Source organism: Poecilia mexicana, unplaced genomic scaffold, assembly GCF_051168715.1.
Source record: "Poecilia mexicana isolate PSO_F unplaced genomic scaffold, ASM5116871v1 scaffold_13, whole genome shotgun sequence".
Taxonomy (NCBI): domain Eukaryota; kingdom Metazoa; phylum Chordata; class Actinopteri; order Cyprinodontiformes; family Poeciliidae; genus Poecilia; species Poecilia mexicana.
The window spans coordinates 14,033,166-14,057,045 of record NW_028263382.1 but is presented as its reverse complement, the minus strand read 5'-3'; the positions used below and the strand labels follow the sequence as shown (position 1 = coordinate 14,057,045).

Here is a 23,880-nt window from a genome sequence, read left to right as displayed (position 1 = left end):
TCCATTTGTACATTTAAAGCAATCATTGTTGAACCTCAAACTAATATTAGCTTTGGCTAACAATTGATTATGTATTCCAATCTTCTTAGTTGCATTTGCTTATTTCAGTGTCAAGGATGTAATGACTGATCATATATTAAAACTGATCAATACTGTGATCATTGAGTGGAGCTTTGTATGAATATTAACGAGGTATCTCGTTGCTGGAAACTGTTGATACTTTTAAACACAGGTCCACCGATACATGTGCACATAGAGCAATGCTTACGCATTGTCGGTGCTGACATTTTCCTTTTCTTGCCTAATTAGCTGTCCTTTCCCCTTGCCTGCTGTGGTGTCAGCCAATCGGCGAAGGCCAGTCATTACACAAGCTTTATTTCAGGGTCTTTGTCAAATGAAGAATGAATGTGACGGTTCAATCTAACCTCAGCAATAAACCTCACATGGCCGCCCCTTCTCTGCTGTTTCGAGATTCAGCTTAGCTATTATGTTTGGACACACTGCATAGGACTTTGTGTCTATTTGAAATGCCACCCTGTTCTTTCATTTTATGTCTTAATCTCACTTTTTTTTTCTTTCTCTTTAGTTTTGGATGTCTGCCTTGGCCTTCACCATGCCTGTGCCCTGTGGAGCTTTCGTGCCTGTGTTTGTCATTGGTAATGAGCAATTTACAATGTGTGTTTTAGAACAGTGAGCTCAGGTCTGTCTTTTTGGAATAGGTGAAGTTAGGCTGTCATTTAGGAAGTTTAATCAGCCCCATCAAAGACTTGGTTCAACAGATAAAACAGGAGAAAGATGACAAATTACACAGGATGTTTTAAAAAGTCTTGTTACAGCATCAGTTTATCGTATCAACTTTTTGCGACCTGAAAGTGTCCCACATGCGCAGTAGAGGGCGCAATAGCGTCAGCGTTCTAAGTGTTCTGCCAACCGCCATAAAAAGAAGAAGTACTCAGTGTTTGCAGAAGTAAACATGGAGGCTAACGGTGGAGCTTAGCTTACATATTTGAAGTTGTTATCTGGCCGGAGCAGCATATTAACAACTTAATCCTCATATAGTCCGTCATGGTTGTTATTTTTCTTCCCGCTTGCGCTTATCAGGACTCATAATAGTGAGATTTGTTGAAAATCAGTAACGTTCAGTTCGGATGAAGGCGACCTGGACGTTAGGTCGCATTTGAATCGGATACGTATCGGATATGGGTCAGATTCGAAAAAGAATCCAACCTGTGCTGTTCACACTGCCATGAAAAGATCGGATACAGGTCGCATTACGTCAAAAAAATCGGAATTGAGTCACTTCAGGCTGCAGTGTGAACGCACCCATGGACTCTGAACTAAATGTGTCTTTCTGACCGGGAGCTGACAGCGTGTTGAAGAGTTATGGACCAGACGATTTGGAGCATCTGGTTAGTAAGCACATTCAAAACCTTGGTTGAAATGGCGTGTTAAAGTCAAGTCTCCATTACAGACCCAAGAAAACAAAAGAGAATGCAATGTTGTGTTAATCCATATGAGGAGCCGGCAGTTTATCTTGAGGGAATAAATGACGACGCAGAAGTTAATTATACTGAAACATGCTTAGTCCGCTGCTCAACCACTGTGGACGTGGCTCCGCCGCTGCGAAGTATTAAAAACCGCTGGAAGTAACTCATCCAGCGGTTTTAACAAATGGAGCCTTCTGGGTGCACGTTACCCAGGAGAGCAGCGTTCTGGAGGAGCTGCAGACATAACATCTGTCCGTTTCAGAGAATCGAAACCACGCAAAAAAAATTAAAAAAAATAATCCTGGTAAAAGCGCACACTGGAGCACTCACAGAGTTCAGTTGATCTGTTTGGATCAGACAGATCCAACTGACTGATGAATTAGCGCAGATTTTTCTGCAGATGGGAACCAGGAGGAAGTGCATTCAGACCCCAGTGGGTGAAGTGATGAATTTAAGTGAAGTCGCTTAATTTAATTTATTAGAAGTTATTGGGGCCACAGTCAGTGGTTTTTGTCACTACGGAGAAAAATCTAGATGCATTTGCCTGCTTAATTTGTGATGGGATCTGGATTCACGGTGAATATTAACTAAAATGCGCCTGAAAAGCCGATGTTAATATGATTATAATATGACGGATAAAAATAGTACATGACTGATTTTTTTTTTTTTTTTTTTTTGCTTTATGTTGTCGGTCAAAATGATGGAGAACAAAAAAGTCTAGCGCAGCCTCTGCCACCAACGTAAGCCTCCTACATCCATCAGATGGGGTTTATAGTCTTATCTTTGTACCTCAGTTGTAGCAATCAGTGCCTTGCAGAATTATTTTACACCTAAATCTACACCTTTCACTCCTGTTGTAACTTTCCTAGGGGAGATGCAGCACTGCAGAATGGAATGTGTTAAATGTAGTATTTATAGTTTCCATTGTACAAAAATTTAGGTTTATTACTTCTCTACATTTGGGAGAAACCCGAGGTCTGACTGTTTGTTTCTTCATCCCTGTGTCCCTGTGGTTTGGCTATTGTAGGAGCAGCGTTTGGTCGTCTGGTTGGAGAAAGCATGGCAGCCTGGTTCCCAGATGGCATTCACTCTGATGGATCCATCTATCCCATATTGCCAGGAGGCTACGCTATTGTGGGTATGTTGAGCACTCATTAATTTATTACCAGATAACTTTTTTTTCTTCTTTTCTTTCTGGTTATGCTTTTGAATAAGTATGAATGTCTGATTTTATGTATTTGTAGCATTCATGTAGTTTTATTCTTATTAGGTTTGAGCTCCCATCTCAAGACCAAAACTTTCTAATTCACCACAAATAAAAAACCTGAAAACGTTATCAGAGTTGAACATAATGGAAACAAAAGTGACCCAACAAAATCAACCGAATGCAAAAGTACTTTTTTGAAAGAGGTTAATTATAACACAATCATCACTTGTTGGTGAACTTTATTAGTAAAGATTCAATAGGTTTTTTTATATACTGTAGATGAGTGGTAGAAATGATTGATTTTACTTTTTTCTTTTAACAATGATTACACATCCACAATATTTCTTAAAGTTGCGGTTGTGCGATCCAGTATCGCTGCAGTCCTACTTGTTGACAGCAGTGCTGATTATGCCTCTGCTGCATCCTCGGCGCCTGCTGTTTTCCTTTTTTTTTTTCTGGGCTTGCTGATGCTGTTGTGCCGTGCTGTAGCTGATGACTCAGCCCTTTGCAGGCCCGACATTCTGATGAGCCTCTTTCATCTCACAGCAGAGCTCGCTCTAAGGACTGAGCATTAGGACGGGTGGAGAGAGCAGCAGCAGCATTTATCTGAGGGGAGGGAGGCGGACAAGGCTTAATTAAGTTATGGGAAAGAACAATGAAACCTGCTGGTGCAAACTCTCCCATCTAGCATCTGTTTGTTCATTCTCTCCTCGTATTGCTCTCTCTTTAATTCTCTCATTCTCCTCTGTTCCTCTTTTTATCCACTGTTTAAATTGGACTCATCCATTTTCTTTCTGTATGAAGACTCATTCACACCATGCTGCTCTATCTGATTAGTCCCAGATTTTATACAACTCTTTCTACATCACTTTTGAGAAAGGAAAAAAAAAGAGGTTGATGCAGAGATTTCCTCCAGTATTAAATTAGATGCATGGGTTGATTTCTGCTTTATGGGTGTGTAGGAGAAGAATGTGAATTTATTTAGCTGAGCAGAGAGTTTGAAGAAGAGTTTTAGATCTGGGGAATGAAACTGATAACAGGAGAATTACTTGGAATGGTTGATTCCAGATTAGTGATTAGTGTTTTGTACACCTCTCAAGAAACCTGAAAACCGGTCATACTTATCGACAGACATGACGCCAGCCCTGCCTCCTTGCAGCAGTTGAACTGTCCTCCGACAACCCAACTGCTATTATGGCAGACGTAACGTACCCAAGACATTTTTTGAGTCATTTTTGCCTTATAAACCAACAATAGTGATGGGTAGATGAGGCGTCATGTATCGTTTCGACTCATGGCAAAATTGTGTCGATTCTGTTTCGATACTGCATCACTGAATACTGGCATCAGCTGAACATTAAAAATTCCTACAAGCAACGTAGTGATTTGACCTAGTCTATGCAATAAGATTAAAATTTTTGTATTTTATCGAATATTATATATTGTGTCATATCTTCAGTTAAATTTAAAATATATTTGATATACAGTCAATAAAAAAGGGGAACATGTACCATAAAGTGAAAATTTAAGTGAATGTGTTTGGAATGAGGATGCTTGTGGACTGTTTTTTTTCCCCCCCACAGATTTTTATTTAAAAAAAAAAAGTTTTTACAACATTTTGAAATTTAGCCTGTTACGCTTTTTTTGACAAAACTGCTGCTGTAGAAAAAGATGAAGTAAACACAGCATTTACAGGGAACCCTTGTTTTTCTTAGGGATTGCGTTCCGAAAATAACCTGATAGGCGAAATCCGTGAAGTAGTTACCTTTATTTTTTACAGTTATTACACAGCATAAATAAATACTCTACATTGAAACCAAAGAACAAATGTGCATGTGCATCAATCGGGCCTTAATGCGATCCGGAGTCATGTCATTAAAACGTCTCCTCCAAGCTGTCCCGCAAGATTCACAGCTGTATCTACGGCAGAGCGATGGATCTCGTCAAGCGAGCCTCCGGTCGGGTTTTACGCTGATTCTGACCAATTTTATCCATCAGGCATTCAAAGTTTCAGTTTTCATCTCCTGAATGGCCAATCTGTATTACTTATATTTAAATACCGTAACGTTATTGGCACACAGGTAGAGAAGAACCGCAGAGACTGTTTAGCCCAGAGGTTCACAAACTGTGGGGCGTGCCCCCTAGGGGGGCTCCGTACCTTTGCACAGGGGGTGCGGAAAGTCGTCTGGATGAAAAAAGAAAAAAAATGAACGCTGTATGCGCTGTGTTTTTACCTTAGAATGGCCAACTCTCTGTTATTCCTCTGTCAATTTGATACAGTAGGGCTTCCGCACTTCCCATATCTGTGTCCTCTGTCACTTTTATCAGCAATTAAAACTGTTTAATCCATTGTTAAAATGTGGCAATCTGTTTTTCCAAGCCGCTTTTAAACGCAACATCAGCACTACGACACTCGCACTGGGTTTACACCTGTGTGGCAGTGAAGGAGACCTGCTGCTGCTGCACAGAGCTATGCAGGTGTGTGTTAGAATCATGGCACCAAACCAGCAAAACGCAAAAAACCTTTCTCAGTTTTCCCCCAAACTAAGCGACTGAGTTGAGTAAAGCTGTTGGATGCAGGTAATGTTAGCTAAAAGATGACTAGCTAATATCAATACAGCACCTTAAGCTTAACAAGTAGCCTGTAGGCTACCGATGTTGTCTATGTTCAGCTACGTACATTCATTTTACCCCCAAAAAAGTTCATTATCCCCTGTCCCCCACCTTCTTAGTGACAGGGAGTCTCTAAGAATCCTTAGAAACCCCGCCTCACACGCAACGTTCAACCATCCATTTGTAATCCATAGGGGGGGCCCAGAAAATGTTTGGAAACCATTGGGGGGGGGGGCGCAGGAGAAAAGTTTGGGAACCACTGGTTTAGCCAATCAGGAAGCAGAACACAATGTACTGTGAAGAAAAACTGCACAAAAAAATCGCGAAGCAGCGAGACCGCGAAAGGTGAATGGCGTTACAACTAGGGATCACTGTATTTCTATCCTTCTTGCTGTGGCTGGTTATTAATCATTTATTTTACTACAACATGACCTGATGTGTTTAGAAAAACACAGCTTTACAATAATTCCATGACTACTGATGGAATCTATTATCAAATCTATTGTTATCTATCTATTGTTTTTAGAAACCTTTATAAAGTTAATAACATTCACATAGATCAAACTTATAAAGAAAAGTAGCTTTAACAACTAGAATCTTAATTTGTGATATTCTTAAACATCTTCTTAAGACCGTTTTGATCAGAGATTACACCAGGCATTTTTGTTGTCTCATATGACTGACAGGGTTGAATAAAATCAGTTATAATCAGTTTTTACCTGTCAATTTTTAAAATGATGACAACAAATTCAATGACATTTGTTTTTCATTCAGCTTAATTAATCTTCAGAACAGATAATGCACCCTGCCATCACACTTTCAGTAGATAAATACTTGTTTAAAACCCACATGTTAAAAACCAACTGTCGTCCGGATTACTACATATAAACAGTTGAATTAAAACATTGCATTTAAATTATGCCCTTCCTGTCCACAAAGTAGTCCAGCTACACCAGCCTGTAACCAGGATGCGCTCTAAAGCCTCTTCAACATGCTCAGCTCCCAGATAGTGAGATACATTGAGTATGTTGTTCAGGTCAGAGGTGATTCAGCTTTTTGATTGATTGATACATTTAGTTTCCTCCACGATGTACTCTGTGCATAAAACTGAGAACATCTACGTTTTTGCACCAAGGGGTCAGAGGTCTGAATTGCAGTTTGTCAAGATCACACATAGCCTTCCGAGGTTTCCAGCAACATTTCATAAAACCATTCAGAAAATATTCAGTTAACACGACCCCTGGTGTTCTAGAGCTTACCATGACACTGAGAGTTGCCTGTTCTGCTGTTCTCCCCCATCCACAGGTGCTGCAGCCTTGTCAGGAGCGGTCACCCACACCGTTTCAACTGCGGTCATTGTGTTTGAGCTGACTGGTCAGATCTCCCACATCCTGCCGGTGATAATAGCTGTTATACTGGCCAACGTCGTCGCTCAGTCTGTGCAGCCATCACTCTACGACTCTCTTATCAGGATCAAGAAGCTGCCCTACCTCCCAGAGCTGGGCTGGGTTCACCATGAGTACGTACATCATAATATATTGATGAAGAGTCTAAAGCAAATATGCAATAGCACCTGTCTTTGAGCAGTGTAAGAGTCTTGTCAGACTGTAATCCTGCTGTCCACAGACAAGTGGAGTAGTTTTCAGTCTTCAGACTTATTCCTCATTTTATTAATACCTCTATAAAAACAGTAGCTTGAAGACGGTTTGACTTGAGGGCAAACCATCTTCAGACCTTTCAAACAATGAAGGACAAAAAACATGTATTTTTATTGAGTGTATGTAAACTTCTGGCTTCATCTGCTTCAACTGCAGCTTTAGCAGTTTTTGTTGATAGATTTTCTGTATTGAGGTTCTTTTCCTTTGCAGGATTTGCTGGGTGTCCTCAGAGATACACCCATTCACACATTTGCACTTGGCATTTGACAGCTTTGCTTGGATATCTGCAAACTGTTACATTGGAACAATAACCCAAATGTGTCTAGTTCGCAATAAGGGCACAATGAATGTCACTCTTAATCATTTTTACTGGAAAAGCTTCTCTTCCCTTCACTATACCACCACCACAATTGAATATTCTGTCATATCTATTGTAAAATCCAGCATTTGAGTGCATGTACCAGTGGGACTGGCATTGTGTCCAGGATCAGGTAAAGAAAGAAATTTTCCTCAATTTATTTATTTGTTGGCTTTTGTTTTTGTTGTCTTGAGATCAGTAGGTGGCTCTCAGATATCAATTCTTATTGGGCCATCCTCTGAAAATACTTCTATTTTTTTTTTTTATAAAGTTACACGTGTGGGTTATAAAAAATTTAAAAGTAAACAAAGCTCTGTAAGTCTGTTTACTCACCGTGGTGTGAAATTCAAGCAACCAGATACACACATTAGCATTTACTTTTATGTTTTTTTATTAATTTATTCTCTTTAAGTCATTATTCATATATACTTCTGTGTATGAAGGCAGTACTGCATGCCCCATCCTGAACTGCCTCATCCATTGCAGAGCACAGGGTCCCAAGAGGCTGCAAGAAAAACATCAGTCAAACAACTCTGCTCTGCTCCCACTGCAGTGGGAAGCTCAAATGACTGCTTTGAAACTGTGTTTGGAAATTATCCAAACTTACATCTTCTAACAAGTTCAAGAGTATTTGTTCTCTACGAAAGGAACAGATTCAATTTTTCTGCATATTTTACAAAACGCATCTCAATATTGACTTTGTTTTGCAGTTCTTTCAGTGATGTTATTCCCCTTGGCTGCAAAGGCAGAGCGTGTTTATTTGCACAGAACTCTTTGTACATAAGGTGACAAATTCACCCAGTTTACTTTTGAGCAAAACAGACTTTGTTCAACAAAAGGGTCTAAATGTGATCAAAAATTTGGGTGAAAAATAGTTGATTGAAACCAGTGTAAAAAGTTAGTCTCAAGCCCTACAATATAACTCTATTTTTTGCTTGTGGCAAAAAAGAAAAAAAAAGAATGACTCTTACTACGTACTCCTGACTCTGTCTTGACAGGATACTCTATCATCAAACATATCAGACATTATTACATAATTATTTCACAGAAAGGTTTGGAAGGTTCAATCATGAAATTATCCATTTTTGATGGATGTACAAAACACTATAAAGGAACACTTATAATAATGGCTGCTCTGCAACACATACAGCATAATGGCATGTACATTTATCAGCATTTATCTTCGAGGAAGAAACTTTGATCTTTTTTCTTCTAGACTGCATTGCAAAGTCAGGTATTTGAATTGCATACAAATTCAACTATACACAGTTTCTATATGTTCATGCATATTTAAAGTCTTCTTCAATGGCTTCATCATCATCATACGTTATTCAAAAAATGGCTTTTACTTCTAAATGTAGAAACTATTACATAACCTATTACATAATCACAGCTCGCTTGTCACCTCTGCTTTTTTAAACACTTTTTCCACCTCACCTCAGTGTGAAACCTGAGCCTTGCTGCACCTTGTTGACGTTGATTAGGCCATGTATAACTAGTCGCTGCAAAAATGTAAAAGTTGCAGAGTATTAATTTAATCAGAATTCCAAGGTGTCAGTCTTATTTAGCATCAGTTGGTGCTATTGGGGAAACCAAGTGAAACAACCTTTCAGGTTATACAGTTTATACAGAATGCAGGATGCCTGATCAGATTCTATTCCCAACTATTACAAGAAAACTTGGATGAATTAAGAGGAAAAACAATTAGATATCTTCCACCTTTGACACCTCAGGGGAAATTTGCCTTGGCAGCTCCTGTGGCCAGTTCAGAGGCAAGCACTTACATTACTCTCTCTCATCCACATGCAAATTAAAACGCTGTCAGCAAGCACAGTGCAAAGAGGAAACTTTCTTCAAGGCCTTTTTCATATTTGGGATGATACAGTTGTCTGGCGCTAGAAGAACCATTTTGCTCTTTAAAAAAATAAGGTGACAAAATTGTTAGTTGTTTTTTTTTTTTTTTTTTTTTCATGTTTTAGTCCTAGCATTGAGAAGTGAATTCTGAAATGTTTGTGAAAAGTTTACTGTGCAAAATGTTCATTTTTACATAGTTAACAGAAATAAACCTAAAGCCCTCTAATTCAAAACCTTCTAATGTTTGTGATATTTAAATTTATTGCAAAATGATACAATACTATACATATCTGACCAATTATGTCTCTCATTAATGTGACTTTGGTTTAGTTATTCTAACTGGCCTAAAACAAGAGATGTTTGGCCTGATCTAGCTTCAGCTAGTGAGAACAAAAAGCTTACAACCGACTCTTCTGGTTTCAACTAATGCATACATAATTCATAGTGAACATACTTCTGAAATGGTGAAAATACAAATGATTCAGGAAACTAATTTAAACCTGGTGTGATTTATAGTTTTAAAATTATAGCCAGTTGCTCTGTGTAGGGGTTTCATTCTTTCACATTACACACAGTAAATTTACTTGGAGTTATTTTCTTCTTCCTATGCTCTAATATACAGAAGTTTATTGATAGGTTTCCTTCGTCTTCCTAAGAGGCCTTCTGGACTAGAGTTGTACATTATATGTATTGAATTGAAGCTTGGAAAGAATGGCCATCAATTTTGTTCTTTTACATCTGAGGAAAGGTCAGCACAGCGAGTTGTCACCGGTTGAAAAGTGGAGGTTTGGCCGCAGTCTGTGTCTTGGCACGGCTGACGGTCTTGGCAGCGGAAGCCATTAAGCGACGGCTGTCGTGTTTGCAGTTCTTGGCCGCCTCCAGCAGGAAGAGAAATCTGAGTGTATCTAACTGGTGTACTGAGGCGTGTGATTCTGCTGAGCTGAGAAGTGCTCACGCAGTGTCACCTAGCTTCACCTGAAGTACACACGGTGATGCAGTAACAACTGAAAGATGTGTTGACATTGTGACTTTTTGTTGTGTTGGCCAGTCAGCTGAAAGGCTGTGCAGTCATCATATATGTAAGGGCAATAACTTAGAAATATTATGATGCTTGTGTAGTACGAACTTTTAAACATGAGTGTGGTTATATTTTTAGCCAATGAATAGAATACCGTTTCAGCTGCCTTCTTCCTCAGGCCTCATCTCAATGAAACAATACACACTTATTTTTTTCACTTCACATTTCATTTACTCTCCTTTCCTTCCATGTTTGTCTCAGGAAATACAACATCCGTGTGGAGGACTTTATGGTGCGGGATGTACCGTACATCACACTCAACTGCTGCTACCGAGACCTACGCAACGTCCTGATGTCGGAACATCTCAAGACTCTGGCTTTAGTGGAATCTGCTGGTGAGTTAAAAAAAATCTACACATCCATGCAAAACACAGAGTTATATATAAATAACCTGGTTCTGGTGTCTGTGAAACCACTGAAAGACACTGTGAGGGTTTTATTTGTAGCTGAAGGTAGTTTATCTCCATACAAGAAACCATCTGGTCCCTCATTTAATTTCTCTGCTCATATTTTCCTTTGGCAGAAACAAATCAAATGAAAACAATTTAAAATCCCAATTTGCCAGTTAAAATGTTGGGATTTATTGCACCCTGCTACATATTTATTGTTAATTGGTAAACCATATCCCAAAATTAACAAATATGTCAGTATTTGGAGTTTAAAGTAAAAATATTCACTCCGTTGGGTGTTTTGTTGATCATCATTGGTAAAGTTTCCACAAGGAGTGAATACTTTTTATAGGCGAACCACAATGATAATATGAGGATTTTAGTTTTGGAAAAAAACATTCTGTTATTGACTGAAAAACTTGTTGACATTATTTGCTTTATTATTAAAAAGATTAAAAGTCTTATACTATTAGCAAGTAAGATTATATTAATGATGTTGCAGTGCAACGATATTTGACCATGTTTTTATGAGAAATTATTGGAAGAAATGGTACAAAAACTCCACTTCTGGTGCTGGCAGGTTTATGTTTTTGTAGTGAATCAGCCTGTTAGTGACCTACAGCTCCAAACTCCAAACTACACATTAGTTCAGCACACATCTGTTTTTAAGGGGCTAAATAACATCTTAAAAAGGTTTTGCAAATCAGAATCCATAATGCGGTGCCTCTAACGTTGGGGGTATCTTTGTTCGGTGTTGCCAATTTTGTTCTCCCAGTGCGCCCTCCAGCTGGTATTAAATTCAAACTTTCTGCAATCCCACTGCTGTCCTCATCAAAGTGACTGATTGATAGAAAAAAACCTGCCTGGGCACAGCTTGCTGATGGCCTTAGTCACCTCATTAAAGTGCAAATTGGGTATTTCAACACTGTTTCAATTATACAGTGGTACAGGAACAATTAGCTGCGGCATTTAGCCAAACACCTAATCTGCACGCACCGTCACAAAGGCAGTTACTTAAAGCCGGCAACACATGCACGCTAATTATTGGACATTTGCTGCCTTCTGGACACTTGTTATGCAACTATGCAGACTTCTCTGCAGTACATTTGTTTGTTTGGAAATTGCAGCCCTCTGCTCGCAGTATTTCCCTAAATCTCTTTCTACCATCTCTGTTTTTCCTCCTTTGCCTTCTCTTTTCCTTCTGTTGCACTCTGCTAATAAATCACCTTATCCCTTTTTTTTATCCTCCTTGGTTTTTGTATCGCTCTTGTTCTCACCCCATGCATCTCTGTCTCCTAACCCAGAGTCAATGATCCTGTTGGGCTCCATAGAGCGTGCCCAGCTGCAGTCGCTGCTCTCCCAACAGCTCAGTCGCAGCAGACGCATGGACTACATCAGGGAACGAGCTGCAGCAGAGAAAAAACGCATGTCTGATGAGTCGAACAGCGATAGCGAGGATGGGCGCCATCGAGCCAGCCAGGAGGTCCGCTTCCAGGTTCTTATTGACAAGTGGAATTCACAAGAGAATTTATGAAGCAGTTAAATAATTTGTACTAGATTCTCTGTGAAACCATTTCATATTTCTTTTTTGTTTCAACTTTGGAAGTTGATTTTTACAGGGCAATATCTTCAGTACATATTCAGTAAATCTAGTAAATACTTTATTGCTGTTGTGTCAAGTTACAACCAAAAATTTTAACAACACAAAATAACACATTAATAAAAATAGTTTACAGATGCAAATATGAAGAGCTTTACTTTAATGTCCATAATTAAAATCCATTCCCCACAGAAGCCACCTGATTACTAAATGGACACCTTTAAGTTTGTGTCAGTATAAATCCAGTTCTTCTGTGAAGCCTTGAAATGTTTGTTAGAGAAGGTCAGAAAACAGATGACATCATAAAGACCAAAGGTCAAGGAGAAAGTTGACCTGAAAACATCTTGTTTTATATTTTTAAACTAGCAGGCCAGACCATGAGAACATTAGTACTTATAGAAGAAGCTTAAAGGTCCATGGAAGCTCTAAGAGATGCAGAAAGTCTATTGACAGGACAATTATTAGTTATACACTACAAATCTGTTCTATGGAAGAGAGACATGTAAAAAATAATCACTGAAACAAGCCAGGTCATTTAGAGTTTGCCACCAACCCTGCAGGAGATGTAGTAAACCTTTGAGAAAGATGCTCCACTCAGATGAAACTGAATTAAATATCTTGGTCCTACAAAACGGCATGCAACATAGGAGAACTAGAACTGCACATTACTCCTGAAAACAATGTGAAACATGCTGTGAGGACACTTTTATTCAAGTCTTTCAGGAATGCCATATTTTAAGTCATCAACAATCTACACACACCCATGTTTAAAAGACAACTCTGCTCCTAATGAATTCAGCAATTAGAAGTTTATTTGTTTACTCTGCAACGCTTGGTTTCCCCCCAATATTACCCACATAATGCAGCTAATCAGAGAAACACTTCTGTCTTTTAGTGGAACTCTCAGAAGATTTTGTTAAATAATGCATTCAGTTATAGGGAGTAAGACACACAAGTGTAACTACCTTATATAATGGAACTGGAAACTTTAAAAATATCATTAACAATGAATATTCTCACTTTTTTCACATAAGCAATCACTTCTTTATGGCTGAAACTAGATGTTTTCCTCACTTTCTGAGCATCAATAACATAGCTGAGCAAAAATGTCTTCAGGTCATGGAAATGGCTGAAAGAAAACCCACTGCAGTCATGAAATTTTAAATCAAAGCCAACCCCACATTCAGCCTCTGAACTTTATTCCTCCCACTGGCCTCTTGTGTCTTTGTATACATTTTCTTTTTTGTCTTGCCTCCTTCACTCCCTTGATTTGTTTCCATCTCCTCACTCTGCTGAAAGCACATTCATTTATCTAATGGGTCCGACGTTAGTGAGAGTGATGGAGCGTTAAGGGAAGATTAGGTGGTTTAGATTTCATCTTTGTGTTTGTGCTTAGATTTCTACTGAGGAGTCCACCTTCAGTCCAACTCGTCCAGCTGGTCAGAAGCCTCTGAAACCTGCACTGAAAAGATCATCTGTTGTGGAGAGACCCACTGAGCTTCCCACTAGTAAGTAACTACTAAGGTAATGATAATTATTTAATCCAAGTAATACTTGAAGACTTCTGACTGGCTGAACATAAACGGCCTAAAACACGACTCTAGGTTCACTATGAAATCTATAAACAGAGACTGTCATTCCACCTTGAAACATGCAAAGGAGGCATTCTTTTCAGAAATCAATAGCAAAAAACAGGTTGCTGTGTATTGCAGACTTCTGCCCAGGTTCCTCTTGAAAATGAGATCTAGATCTCAATGGGGTTTACCTGGTTAAATAAAGCAAAAAAAAACATCAACGATCCTTGTGCCTTAGTTGATAGGTTGACAAACCCTCCTGTGACTGAACTCTATATGAGCCTGCAATGACTTTGCCAACTTCCTTACATAGAAAATAAAAATAGAGAGTTAATTTGCACATTAACATCAATTTCACTGATATTCATATTCAAACAAAATTAGCAGTGCAGAAAAAATTACTAAATTTCACCAACTCAGCCACAAAAACTTAGAAGAAATTAAAAATCAATTAAGCTCCTCCTACCCACAGCTTTCCTTAAGGAAGCTTTGCCTGTCATTGCATCTGCTCTGATTCAAATGGTAAACTCATTCCTCTCATCAGATGTTTTCCTCCAGGCTTTACATGGCAGTTATCAGTTACCGCTGATAAAAATTAACAATCTGGAAAAATCCTTACTGCAGATTCACAGGTCAATTTTCAACCTTTCATTCATTAGCAAAATTATTTAAAAAGCTGTGTTTCAAACTCTTTAATAGTTTAACAATGACAAACCCATTTGTCTTTCAGTTTGGTTTCTCTGCTGACCGCAGTACTGAGACTGTCCTAGTCAAAGTGTTCAGTGACATAAATATAGCCTGGAAGAACCACAGTACTGGTTCTGTTAACTTTATTATGAAGGCGACTGGCAAATTGGGTTGGACTCTCTGGTACAATAGTCAGTTGGTTCTTTGGGTCAAAAGGTAATTTAAAGACCATTCAGTAATTACAAACTAAAAAAGTTTGTAATTACTGAATGCTGAAGTTGGCTTCTGATCCTTCTTCCTATTGGTGATAAATTTCTCACTTTGTAAACACAAAGAAGCAAGTATGTTTATTGTTCACCCTAGTAGTGTTGTGAACCCAAAGGTATATATCACTTATGTTTTTTATACCTTCATCAGACAAAAGCTGAGCCAAATCTGATGTTGAAGTATTTCAGCTTTTCTTTAATGGAGAGTGAGAAGCTCAGCAGTCTAGGAGACTCTGAATAAAGAGATTCTAGGAAAGGTGCTTCAAACAGGTCACAATGGGAGACGGGCTTTGACTGACATGGACCAGCTGGAGACATTATGTCTCCGTTTGTTTGAGAGAATCTTTAGGTCATTTTAGGTCACAGCTAGGAAGAGGCGGCTGAGGAAGAAAGCTTTGGAGAGACTTAGTGCAACTACTGTCAAAACAATTAAATCATGACTAGTAAGGAGAACATTATCGGTTTGAATATTTATCTACTGATCAAACAATGTTAAGCAATGATTGTAAATGTTTCTATTTTCCCTTTGCAGGCCCACAGGACCATTCTGGCATAGAGAAGAAGAGCCTGGTCTGCTCCAGTCCAGACGTAGAAGGTCTGGAGGTGAGAGAACCATGTCCTTGAATGCAGCCAATCAACAGGAGCACAGCCACAACACACACACACGCACGCACGCACACACACACACACACACACACACACACACACACACACGGTGACTCACATTCTGCCGTTCACACATTCAGTGCACCCACACAGTCCTATCCTATCTCTCACAAACAGTCCTTCACGCTTTACAGTACAGTACCTCCCACTCTCTCACACATGCATATTCAGAAAACACTCACACACAATCTTAGGTGGCTTCCATTTAAAATCTTTCACTTTGTCTCAGCCTTGTGTCTTGCTGCACTTTATTTTATCCTGCAAATGGATTGTTTTACTACATTGACGTTTTGTAATGTCAGTGTTTTCCAGAGGCTTTTAAAAAAATATTAATGTATTTACAAAGTCATGGTGACGTTCAGGTTGTTAACTTTGTGTGCTTATCTCTGGTCACCATGGAAGAAAAACAACAATATGGAGACCCCAGTGTCTCCTGAGCAAAGGAGGCCATCCAAACGAGTCCGGATATCCATCGTGGTAAGAGCCACCGTTCTGGGCTCCCAGCATGCCTGGAATCCGCTCTCCAACAATCCATCTACCGATCAATCAATTGTCACACAGCCATCCCATTTCAGGGCTAATCCCGAACGCCGATGGACAGCGATCTGGGCTGAGCTCAGCCAAAGCTGTCCCATCGTGCCAGTGTAGAGCATCCTCTTTCTGATCCAACCTGTAACCTGACCAGTGACCTTTCTCTTCTTTTAATAGTTGATATTGTAGGTTTTGGCTTTGATCCATACAGCTTAACCAGTTTCCGATGGTCTGGAAACTGACCAGTATGAGACATACTGACCAGCAGGTCAGTATGTCTCCTGACCAGCAGTATGTCTCCTGCTGGTCAGGAGACATACAGAACACTTGACTGCTAACATGACACTGCTGCTTTGTATTGATTCCACTGCCTCAAAGTGTCCTTGTATCATCAGTTAAAAAAATTATTTTTACCTTGGACAATGGACCACATAGAACAAGGGGGGGAAAACACTGGCATGCCAACATATACAACATATACCAATAAGATGCTTTGAACCTCTGACCATAAGTAATAAGCAATTATAACCCACATAATTAGTGTTTTTGTAGACCTTACAGTATAATTCCTCAACCAAATTACATTTTTAACTCTGAAGATAAACAATTTTTGAAAGAAATTTATAAAAGTTAGGAAGCTGTGTTTGTGTTTGAACTTTTAATCATCTTGATATAATGACTTCTTTAGTGTCAGAGCTGCTTAAAGGCGAGACATCAGCTGCTCTTCTACAGCATGTAGGAAAAGAAACCACTTTAACTTGATGCGTTTTGTTCCAAATATACAGAAACATTACAGAAAGCTCTTCGTCCATTTTGACAATATGGTCCATTTGGCAAAGACTACAGCCAATTTTCAGTGGAGTTGTGGTCAAGTGTTCTGCATATTTCAGTCAAGCATGCTGCCTTTCATCATGGATGTCACCCGAGGTGTCCAATCAGTGACTGCCTCCCAGAGCAGGCCCCGCCCTGTTTCTGGAGTGACCTAATAAATAATCCTTTACACTCTTGTAACCATTTCTTTCACCCCATATATTTAACTACATAGAGCGACATCAGGTTGAATCCTTTCATGTAGCATTATATTTAATTTCAGATAATTGATAAAGAGCTGACACCACCTCAAACTAAATGATGCATCCTCCAAAAATATCAGTGTGGGATTTAATCCGTCGTCCAATTATTCAAGCAGCAATGCATGTCAATCAGTGAAATGAGCATTTAATTGGGAATTGGGAATTATTTCACTGGATCAGCCGACTTTGCATGACAGATAATTTCAGTTGCTCAAATCAAACACAGTTTATTTTAACATAAATCCGTCTGAATGCATTCACCTGTTTGAAAGCATCAGTGAGCATCCAGTAATGTTGTTCTCCGCTCATCACATATCATTTCATTCACTAGGAGCCACCTCCCAGCCTAAGGGGTTTCTTTGTGGTGAGCACATTTGTTTCTCAAACATTCCTGTATGGGTCCAGTATTAAAAAGCACAGGCAGATGTATGGTGCAACAACTCGGTTCAGTTTGTTACTGACTGTAAGCTGTAATCTTATTCTGACTGGATGCACTTCAACAATTTCAAAATACAGTTAGCCCATGAGGAGTTTTTGTAGCAACCAATTTTTTTATTTCTTTTTTCATTTTAGTTTTTATTTATTTTCTCTGATTGTTTTTTAAATCATTTGGGAAGCTTTATAATAGGAACATAAATTTCAGTGGTAATATTTGCTTGAAGAATCCAAGGATGCATTTAATAATGGCCTATTTTATAAAGATTTACCAACTGGATATTTGTCTTTATTGGTTCCAACCTTTGACAGTGAGATTTTGTAAATTGCACTGTTGACTTTTTAATTTATAAGGAAGCACCCACTTCACAAGGTTAAGCTGCACCTCCATCTCAATGTTAGCATAATACCCAGTACCAGTGTGTTCATTTTGAGCTTCAAAAGTGTTTTATTTAAGCTGCCAGTGGTTGGAAATGATCAAGGAAAAATATAATGATCCATGCATCAGAAAATCTGCAGCTAATTCTCTAGATCTCCCAACTACATTTTTAAGAAACTTTTTCCTTGAAAATGACTTGATCAGAATAAAACATTGCATCCTTCTTATGACAGAATTACAGTTCAGATCATGTTAGTGTAACTCTATTAGAAGTATTATTGATTTGGACTTGAAGCACTGAAAGGGCTCCATCAGCCCAATTATTGAAGTCTGTACAAAATTTTAATCATTCTGCAGTGCAGGGATGTCATGTCATTACTCATGCATCGCCTCAGTCTGTGTGTGAGTGAGTGCGTGTGTGTGTGTGTGTGCGTGTGTGTGTGTGTGTGTGTGTGTGTGTGTGTGTGCGTGTGTGTGTGTGTGTGTGTGTGTACAACCAAAGTATGCTGCTGATAAATGACACTGATCAGTTTTGTTAACAGAGAAAGGAAAACCACTGACAGTATTGTGGGCTTCAACCATGCATCTCATCAAGCTGAGTTCAGAACCATGTCCAGTTCTGCTCCATAAAGATATTTTCTTAATGTTGTATGACCACACAGCCTAAATTAGACCTACCTTAAAGGATTACTTTAGATATTTTAGAGTGAGGTTCTTTGAAGTTATAAGCAGTAATAACTCCCTGCGGTAAAAAAAGATGTCATATCACTAGGAAAAGTGAACTGAAGGTCAGAGATGAATACGCCTCCAATTGGCATCACTGCCAAGCTACTCTGTTTTTGTGAAATTGGAATCCCAATCTTTATGACTTAAACTTGTATATTTTGCAAAAAAAATAAAAAATCTCAATTTTCTCAGAAATTGATGGGCTGTTTGTGTTGGGGGTTTTTGTCCGCTTCTGCTCTGGCGACTTGTTCCATACCGTCCTGGTTTTTCCATGGCACTAGAACAACCACCATCACTGCAGCCCCTGATGACAGCATGCCACAATATTTGGTTAAAGCCAGAGCAGCACCAGGTCACCAATTTGCTCAACTTCCACACCCCAAGGGTTGGAGTTTATTCACAGACTGGAAAAATTGGCCTTAATTTGAAATGTTCAGACAATATTACATTTTCTTTAAACACAGTAATTACCATAACCTTAGGAGGCAAAATTACAAAAGGCAATTTTACTTCATGTCAGATTTTCAAGTCTGTCAGTATTTATTTATAATGTTTATTATTAATTGATGGACAGCAGTCAATGTGCTTCATCTGCTGCTGCCAGTTATGATTTTAATCAATGATTGAAGGGTATACTTGTGAAGCTCATCGCTAAGTCTGTGCTTAGGCAGATGGTGCAGGAGTTGGACCAAGGAATCTTTTTGGGTTTTTAGGGAACCAAGGAGCATGTTAATCATTCCTGCCTTTCAGAGAGACCTGTTCGTGGAATCATTTCAGGTTTTGAATCCCTGCAGTAGATGGTAGATCAACTTATGGCTTCAGCCCTGACCCTTCAGCAGCTCTATTCTCAGTTCTTTTGCCATTCCTTGATTTGTGCTCCCCATTGCACATCTTTGTCATGCTTGGCGACTTTTTCGAGGCCCTCCTCCAGTTTTTTGTTGCGCCGTCATCTTGCCCACAGCGCCCGCCTGCCCTTCATTGTTCTATTGTGACTGTGAAATATTAATGCAGGGCAGATGACATCAGGAGCCTGTTGCACAGATTGATGTTTCCTTCCTCGCTGTTTTCTCTCATTATTCTTCTCCCACTCTTACTTCCCTCGTGCTTTATTTATAATCGCTTGTGGGCTTGTATTTTTCCTTTTTAATTTTTTTTCCTGACAATTTCCATCTTTTTCTTTGTCCATCTTTTTGTTGAGTTTATGCAAGTTATTGAGAAATATTATTGACAAAAATTGCCATCAGAAGACTGAGTACTTTTGTAAGGGGCTGTAAAACGACCACAGTTGTGTTGGTTCAATTTTTCAACGTGTCTGTAAAATAAAAACAAATTTAACCAGTGGCTCAAATAAACAAATTGTAGAAATAATTCTACATAATTTTATTAAAATGGAGAATGTGGGATTCCAAAACTGGTTTGACATGTTTATCCAACGTTGTATTCTCGAGTTATGAAAAATAACTCGAGAACTCAACAATTATCTCTGAAACAGAGACACAATAAGCAAAGTCCCCACAACATCTGGAGCCTTCAACCCCTGAGCCCGATTAGATACATCTCCGTATTTTTGCATCCGGCTTCACAAACTGGAGGGCCTTCCATTAAAAATGCAGTTTGAAAAGTGAGTCAAAGCTTCTCTCTTGCTCTACTTTACAACTATGCTGCCATTTGTTTTTGTTTAGTCAGCATGGAAATAAAAATTTATGGTCTTGGCTCACTAAAACTGATTACAGCAACTGTTTATAACCTCACATTTGGCCTAATTAGAATGCAAATGTTTGCAAAGTGGAAGTTTGCTGACTAAAAAAGTGAAAAGCTTGTTCTTTGCAATTTATTTATTGTGTAAAGTTTAACAGACAGTGTTTCAGTGTTTTACACGCAACCAAGCGAGCTGTTTGTGGAGAATAAACTGGAACTAAAGCAGCTTTGCACTGCTTTTTTGGTACCCCTTCCTGACCCAAAGGATGCAGTGCAGAAACATTCCAGATGAATGAAAAAACTGCTATCGTGACTTAAGCTCAGGAGTGTCATGGTACTAGTACTTTAGCTGCAACATGGCAGAAAAGAAAGACCCTGCAGAGGATAGTGAGGGGAGCTTTATAGCAGATTTCTGTTTCAGCAAGTTTGCAGGAACTGTTGAGATTTTTTTCACTTATTTTTATATTATCTAGTTTGTGTTGGTGATTGCAGAGAAACATTTCATTTTGTTGTCTATCTGGTACACAATGAAATGTTTGATTTGTTTTAAGTTCATGTTTGTATTTCTGCGTCGTTTCACTTTGTACTACTCGGGTCATCGAAGTCGAACGTTACTGGTGCCTGGTTGGATCTTAATGGAAGCAAATTCTAAGCAGTGTTACAAAGACACCAACTCCATTAAAAATGTCCTCCAGGCATCTGATAAGCAGAGTATGGAGGGAACAGGATGGAGTTCTTGTGTAATTTTAGATAACTAAGAGAGGAGGGTGAATTTCTCAGGAAAAAAATTAATGTATATAATGTGATGATGACTGGTTTGCACAAACTAATTTTAGAAAACTTTAAAGAGAGAATTTTTTGTTTGCTTTTAGGCAGTTGAATTTTTTTATTCACTACACGCAAGTTTTAAAGATAGAAAGTGAGCTGCTCAAAAACTGAGAACTGTAACTATCTGTCTGACACAAAGTCATAACAGCTAAACATTTCCTGCAGTATGTTTACCAGTTTACCTGCGCTGTGGTATAACTAGACAATGCAGTTTTGATCATTCCCTTTTTTGAAATTTATTAAAACTTTGACTTTGATTACTTTATCATCTCATTGATGACTTATCCAACCTACACTTAAATAAGCAGAACATTTATATGGATGTTGAGCAACATCAACCAGTCTAATAGTCTAATATTGCCCCACATGTGTGATAATGTCTGTGAAGATTCTAATTTGGAAAGCTGGGGGATTTTGTGAGTGGGCAGAGAGAAATAAAGTGTTTACCCTACTGGCAGTTTGCTGCAGCCACCGCTGTTTTGATTCACTTCCAATCATACATCTTCAAATAAAACAAAAGTTGTATCTTCCTCACAAAGATACAAATGGGTGGTGAAAAAAGCCAGCAGTGTAGCAGCGTGGTCACACAATAAAATAAATTCAGAACATGTCATTTTGAGAACATGTACTCAATAGGGAGAAAAATCACTTGTCAAGATGGGACTTTTTAAAATTCCCAGTGGGACAATTGTTGGTACCCCTAACAATTTGTTAAAGATGATGAAAAGTACATTATGCATTGTTGTTTTCAGTTACTTATTAGGATTCAAGAAATTATAATTAGCAATCCATCATTCTTTACCCTAACCCTAACCCCATATAATAGGGGTATTACTATCATGTAACACAGAGTCACAGTTCTTCTAGCCACTGGACACTGAGCTGGACAAGGACTCATATTAATCTCGTCCCCACAGAGAGTGAGTAGGATGATAAGGGAGGATAAAAAAACTCTGCAGCAAAGCATGGGGTTACCAAGTCCTCACAACATCACTTTATTTATTGAGATGTTTGGGACGGATGTTGAAAAAACTTCATTAAAACAAATCAAAGATGTCTGTCTTCAAACCCGAATTACCAAACTCTCTAAATGTTCCAACTTTGTGAAATGCTAAAGGAAATCAAGCTTAGAATGTTTCTCCCCACTCCATGTAATGTATATGATTATGGCTGGATTTCAGTTTTCAGTTTGAAATGGTTTCTGCAATAAAGGATGGATTACCTGATTTATTTATTTAACTCATCTTTACTTCGATGCTAATTTGTCATACTTTGTCACAGAGGCATGAATTAACGCCTTACATTATCGTTCTCCTCACCCAGATCTCTGCGGGTTTTAATTTGGTCGCCTGCAAAGAGTGTGTTTACTGGTTCGACTCAAACTTGTCAAACAATGATATCGGGCTTTCTATTGAAACTTACCACAGATCCTTCTTTATAATGATCATATACTATGACATCTCATATATCACATCTCGCGCACTTATTAAATGTGCTCCTGTCACTCTTTTAGTCCCATTCCTGTCCATTTGTCACAAGACATTGGTGCAGTATAACATTCTTGATGTCTTCCATGTGTTTCTGCCTTCTGTTCACAGCTGTAGCCTAGAGGGTAGAACTGGAAATGAGAAATATTTAAGAAAGTAACAAAGAAACCAGAACTCTCTTTCATTTGTTTACCATCCGTTTCTGATGTACTTGGTTCATGTTTTAGCTGTTTTTAGCTAAAACGTGAAATATCCTAAATTCATGTTACTGATTTCTCTTCTATTGCTTCTCATCTACAGGATGATGGAGATGTGGAAGGCGACATGACACTTTGTGAGGTAAGACCCAGAGTTGATGACACAATGTTTGTATTGTGGCACAGACTTCCCAACTAATAGCAGCTCTCTCCCAGCAGAACAATACAATATTATACATCTTGACAGCTCTTAAAAATGTCCCTGATGATGTCTTTAAGGTAATCTGAGTTAGTGTTTGAAGAATTGAGCTGTCCAGAAAGGAAATGGGGCGCAGCAGTTGTAGGGGCACCCTCCAAGACATGACCATGAGGGAAATCATGGAGGTTATTGTTACTACCTTTCTGTCCCTGACTGAATCTTCAGTAATGTAAGAGGAGTTCAATTTCAAAGTTGTGATGAATAAACTGCCAAGCATGGTGTGTGCTGTTCTGTAAATGAGAACTCTGTTCATAGAAACGTAAGTGGAGGATTTTATTTGGTAATTTGGAGAGAATGAACACTTGGAAGAATGGACTATTTTTAGGGAAAAATGATTTTCTACGTCTTGCTTTTTATGAGTATTTTTTTTATCATTATTACTAAAATGGTTACCAAATATGTAGCAATGCATCACATGATGATATACTACATTGGGTTCACAACTATGAGACAAAGTAGGTTGAAGGTATGCTTTTGAGAATCACCTTTTATTTTATTTTTTTAAATAATGCAAATGTTTTTCAAATCACAGAAACGAACTGGTCTTCAGTTATTCAGTCTACTGTGGATTCTATGATTCTCTTTGTTTACTGATTACCTTAATGTCTCATTTGTATGTTCGTAAATTTAGTAAAGATTTCATTAATATTTAGCTGTAAATCTCCTCTATTGATTTATCTGATTCAGGTTTGATCATTTTAATATTTTATTATTTGAGCTACATTTGATAGTAACAAATACTGCAGTTGGAATCTGTTTTTTATGTTTTAAGAGTTTGCAACTTTTCCAAACAAGCATACATGTAGCCTTTTAAGAAAGTGGTTGTTGAA

At 38.5% G+C, this 23,880-nt stretch overlaps 1 protein-coding gene across 2 annotated transcripts in view; it reads left to right on the top strand.

Annotated features, from left to right (window-relative positions):
- LOC106905162 (chloride channel protein 2-like) overlaps positions 1-23,880 on the top strand; it is a 103,278-nt gene that overhangs the window by 67,516 nt on the left and 11,882 nt on the right. The window contains exons 13-20 of one of the 2 annotated variants that reach the window (XM_088011711.1): positions 587-656; positions 2,515-2,625; positions 6,613-6,826; positions 10,457-10,590; positions 11,949-12,127; positions 13,641-13,752; positions 15,304-15,374; positions 22,895-22,933. In XM_088011711.1, the coding sequence (XP_087867837.1) occupies positions 587-656; positions 2,515-2,625; positions 6,613-6,826; positions 10,457-10,590; positions 11,949-12,127; positions 13,641-13,752; positions 15,304-15,374; positions 22,895-22,933 (930 nt within the window). Of the gene's footprint in view, positions 1-586; positions 657-2,514; positions 2,626-6,612; positions 6,827-10,456; positions 10,591-11,948; positions 12,140-13,640; positions 13,753-15,303; positions 15,375-22,894; positions 22,934-23,880 lie in introns of both variants that reach the window. The other variant, XM_088011710.1, reaches the window with a different exon arrangement.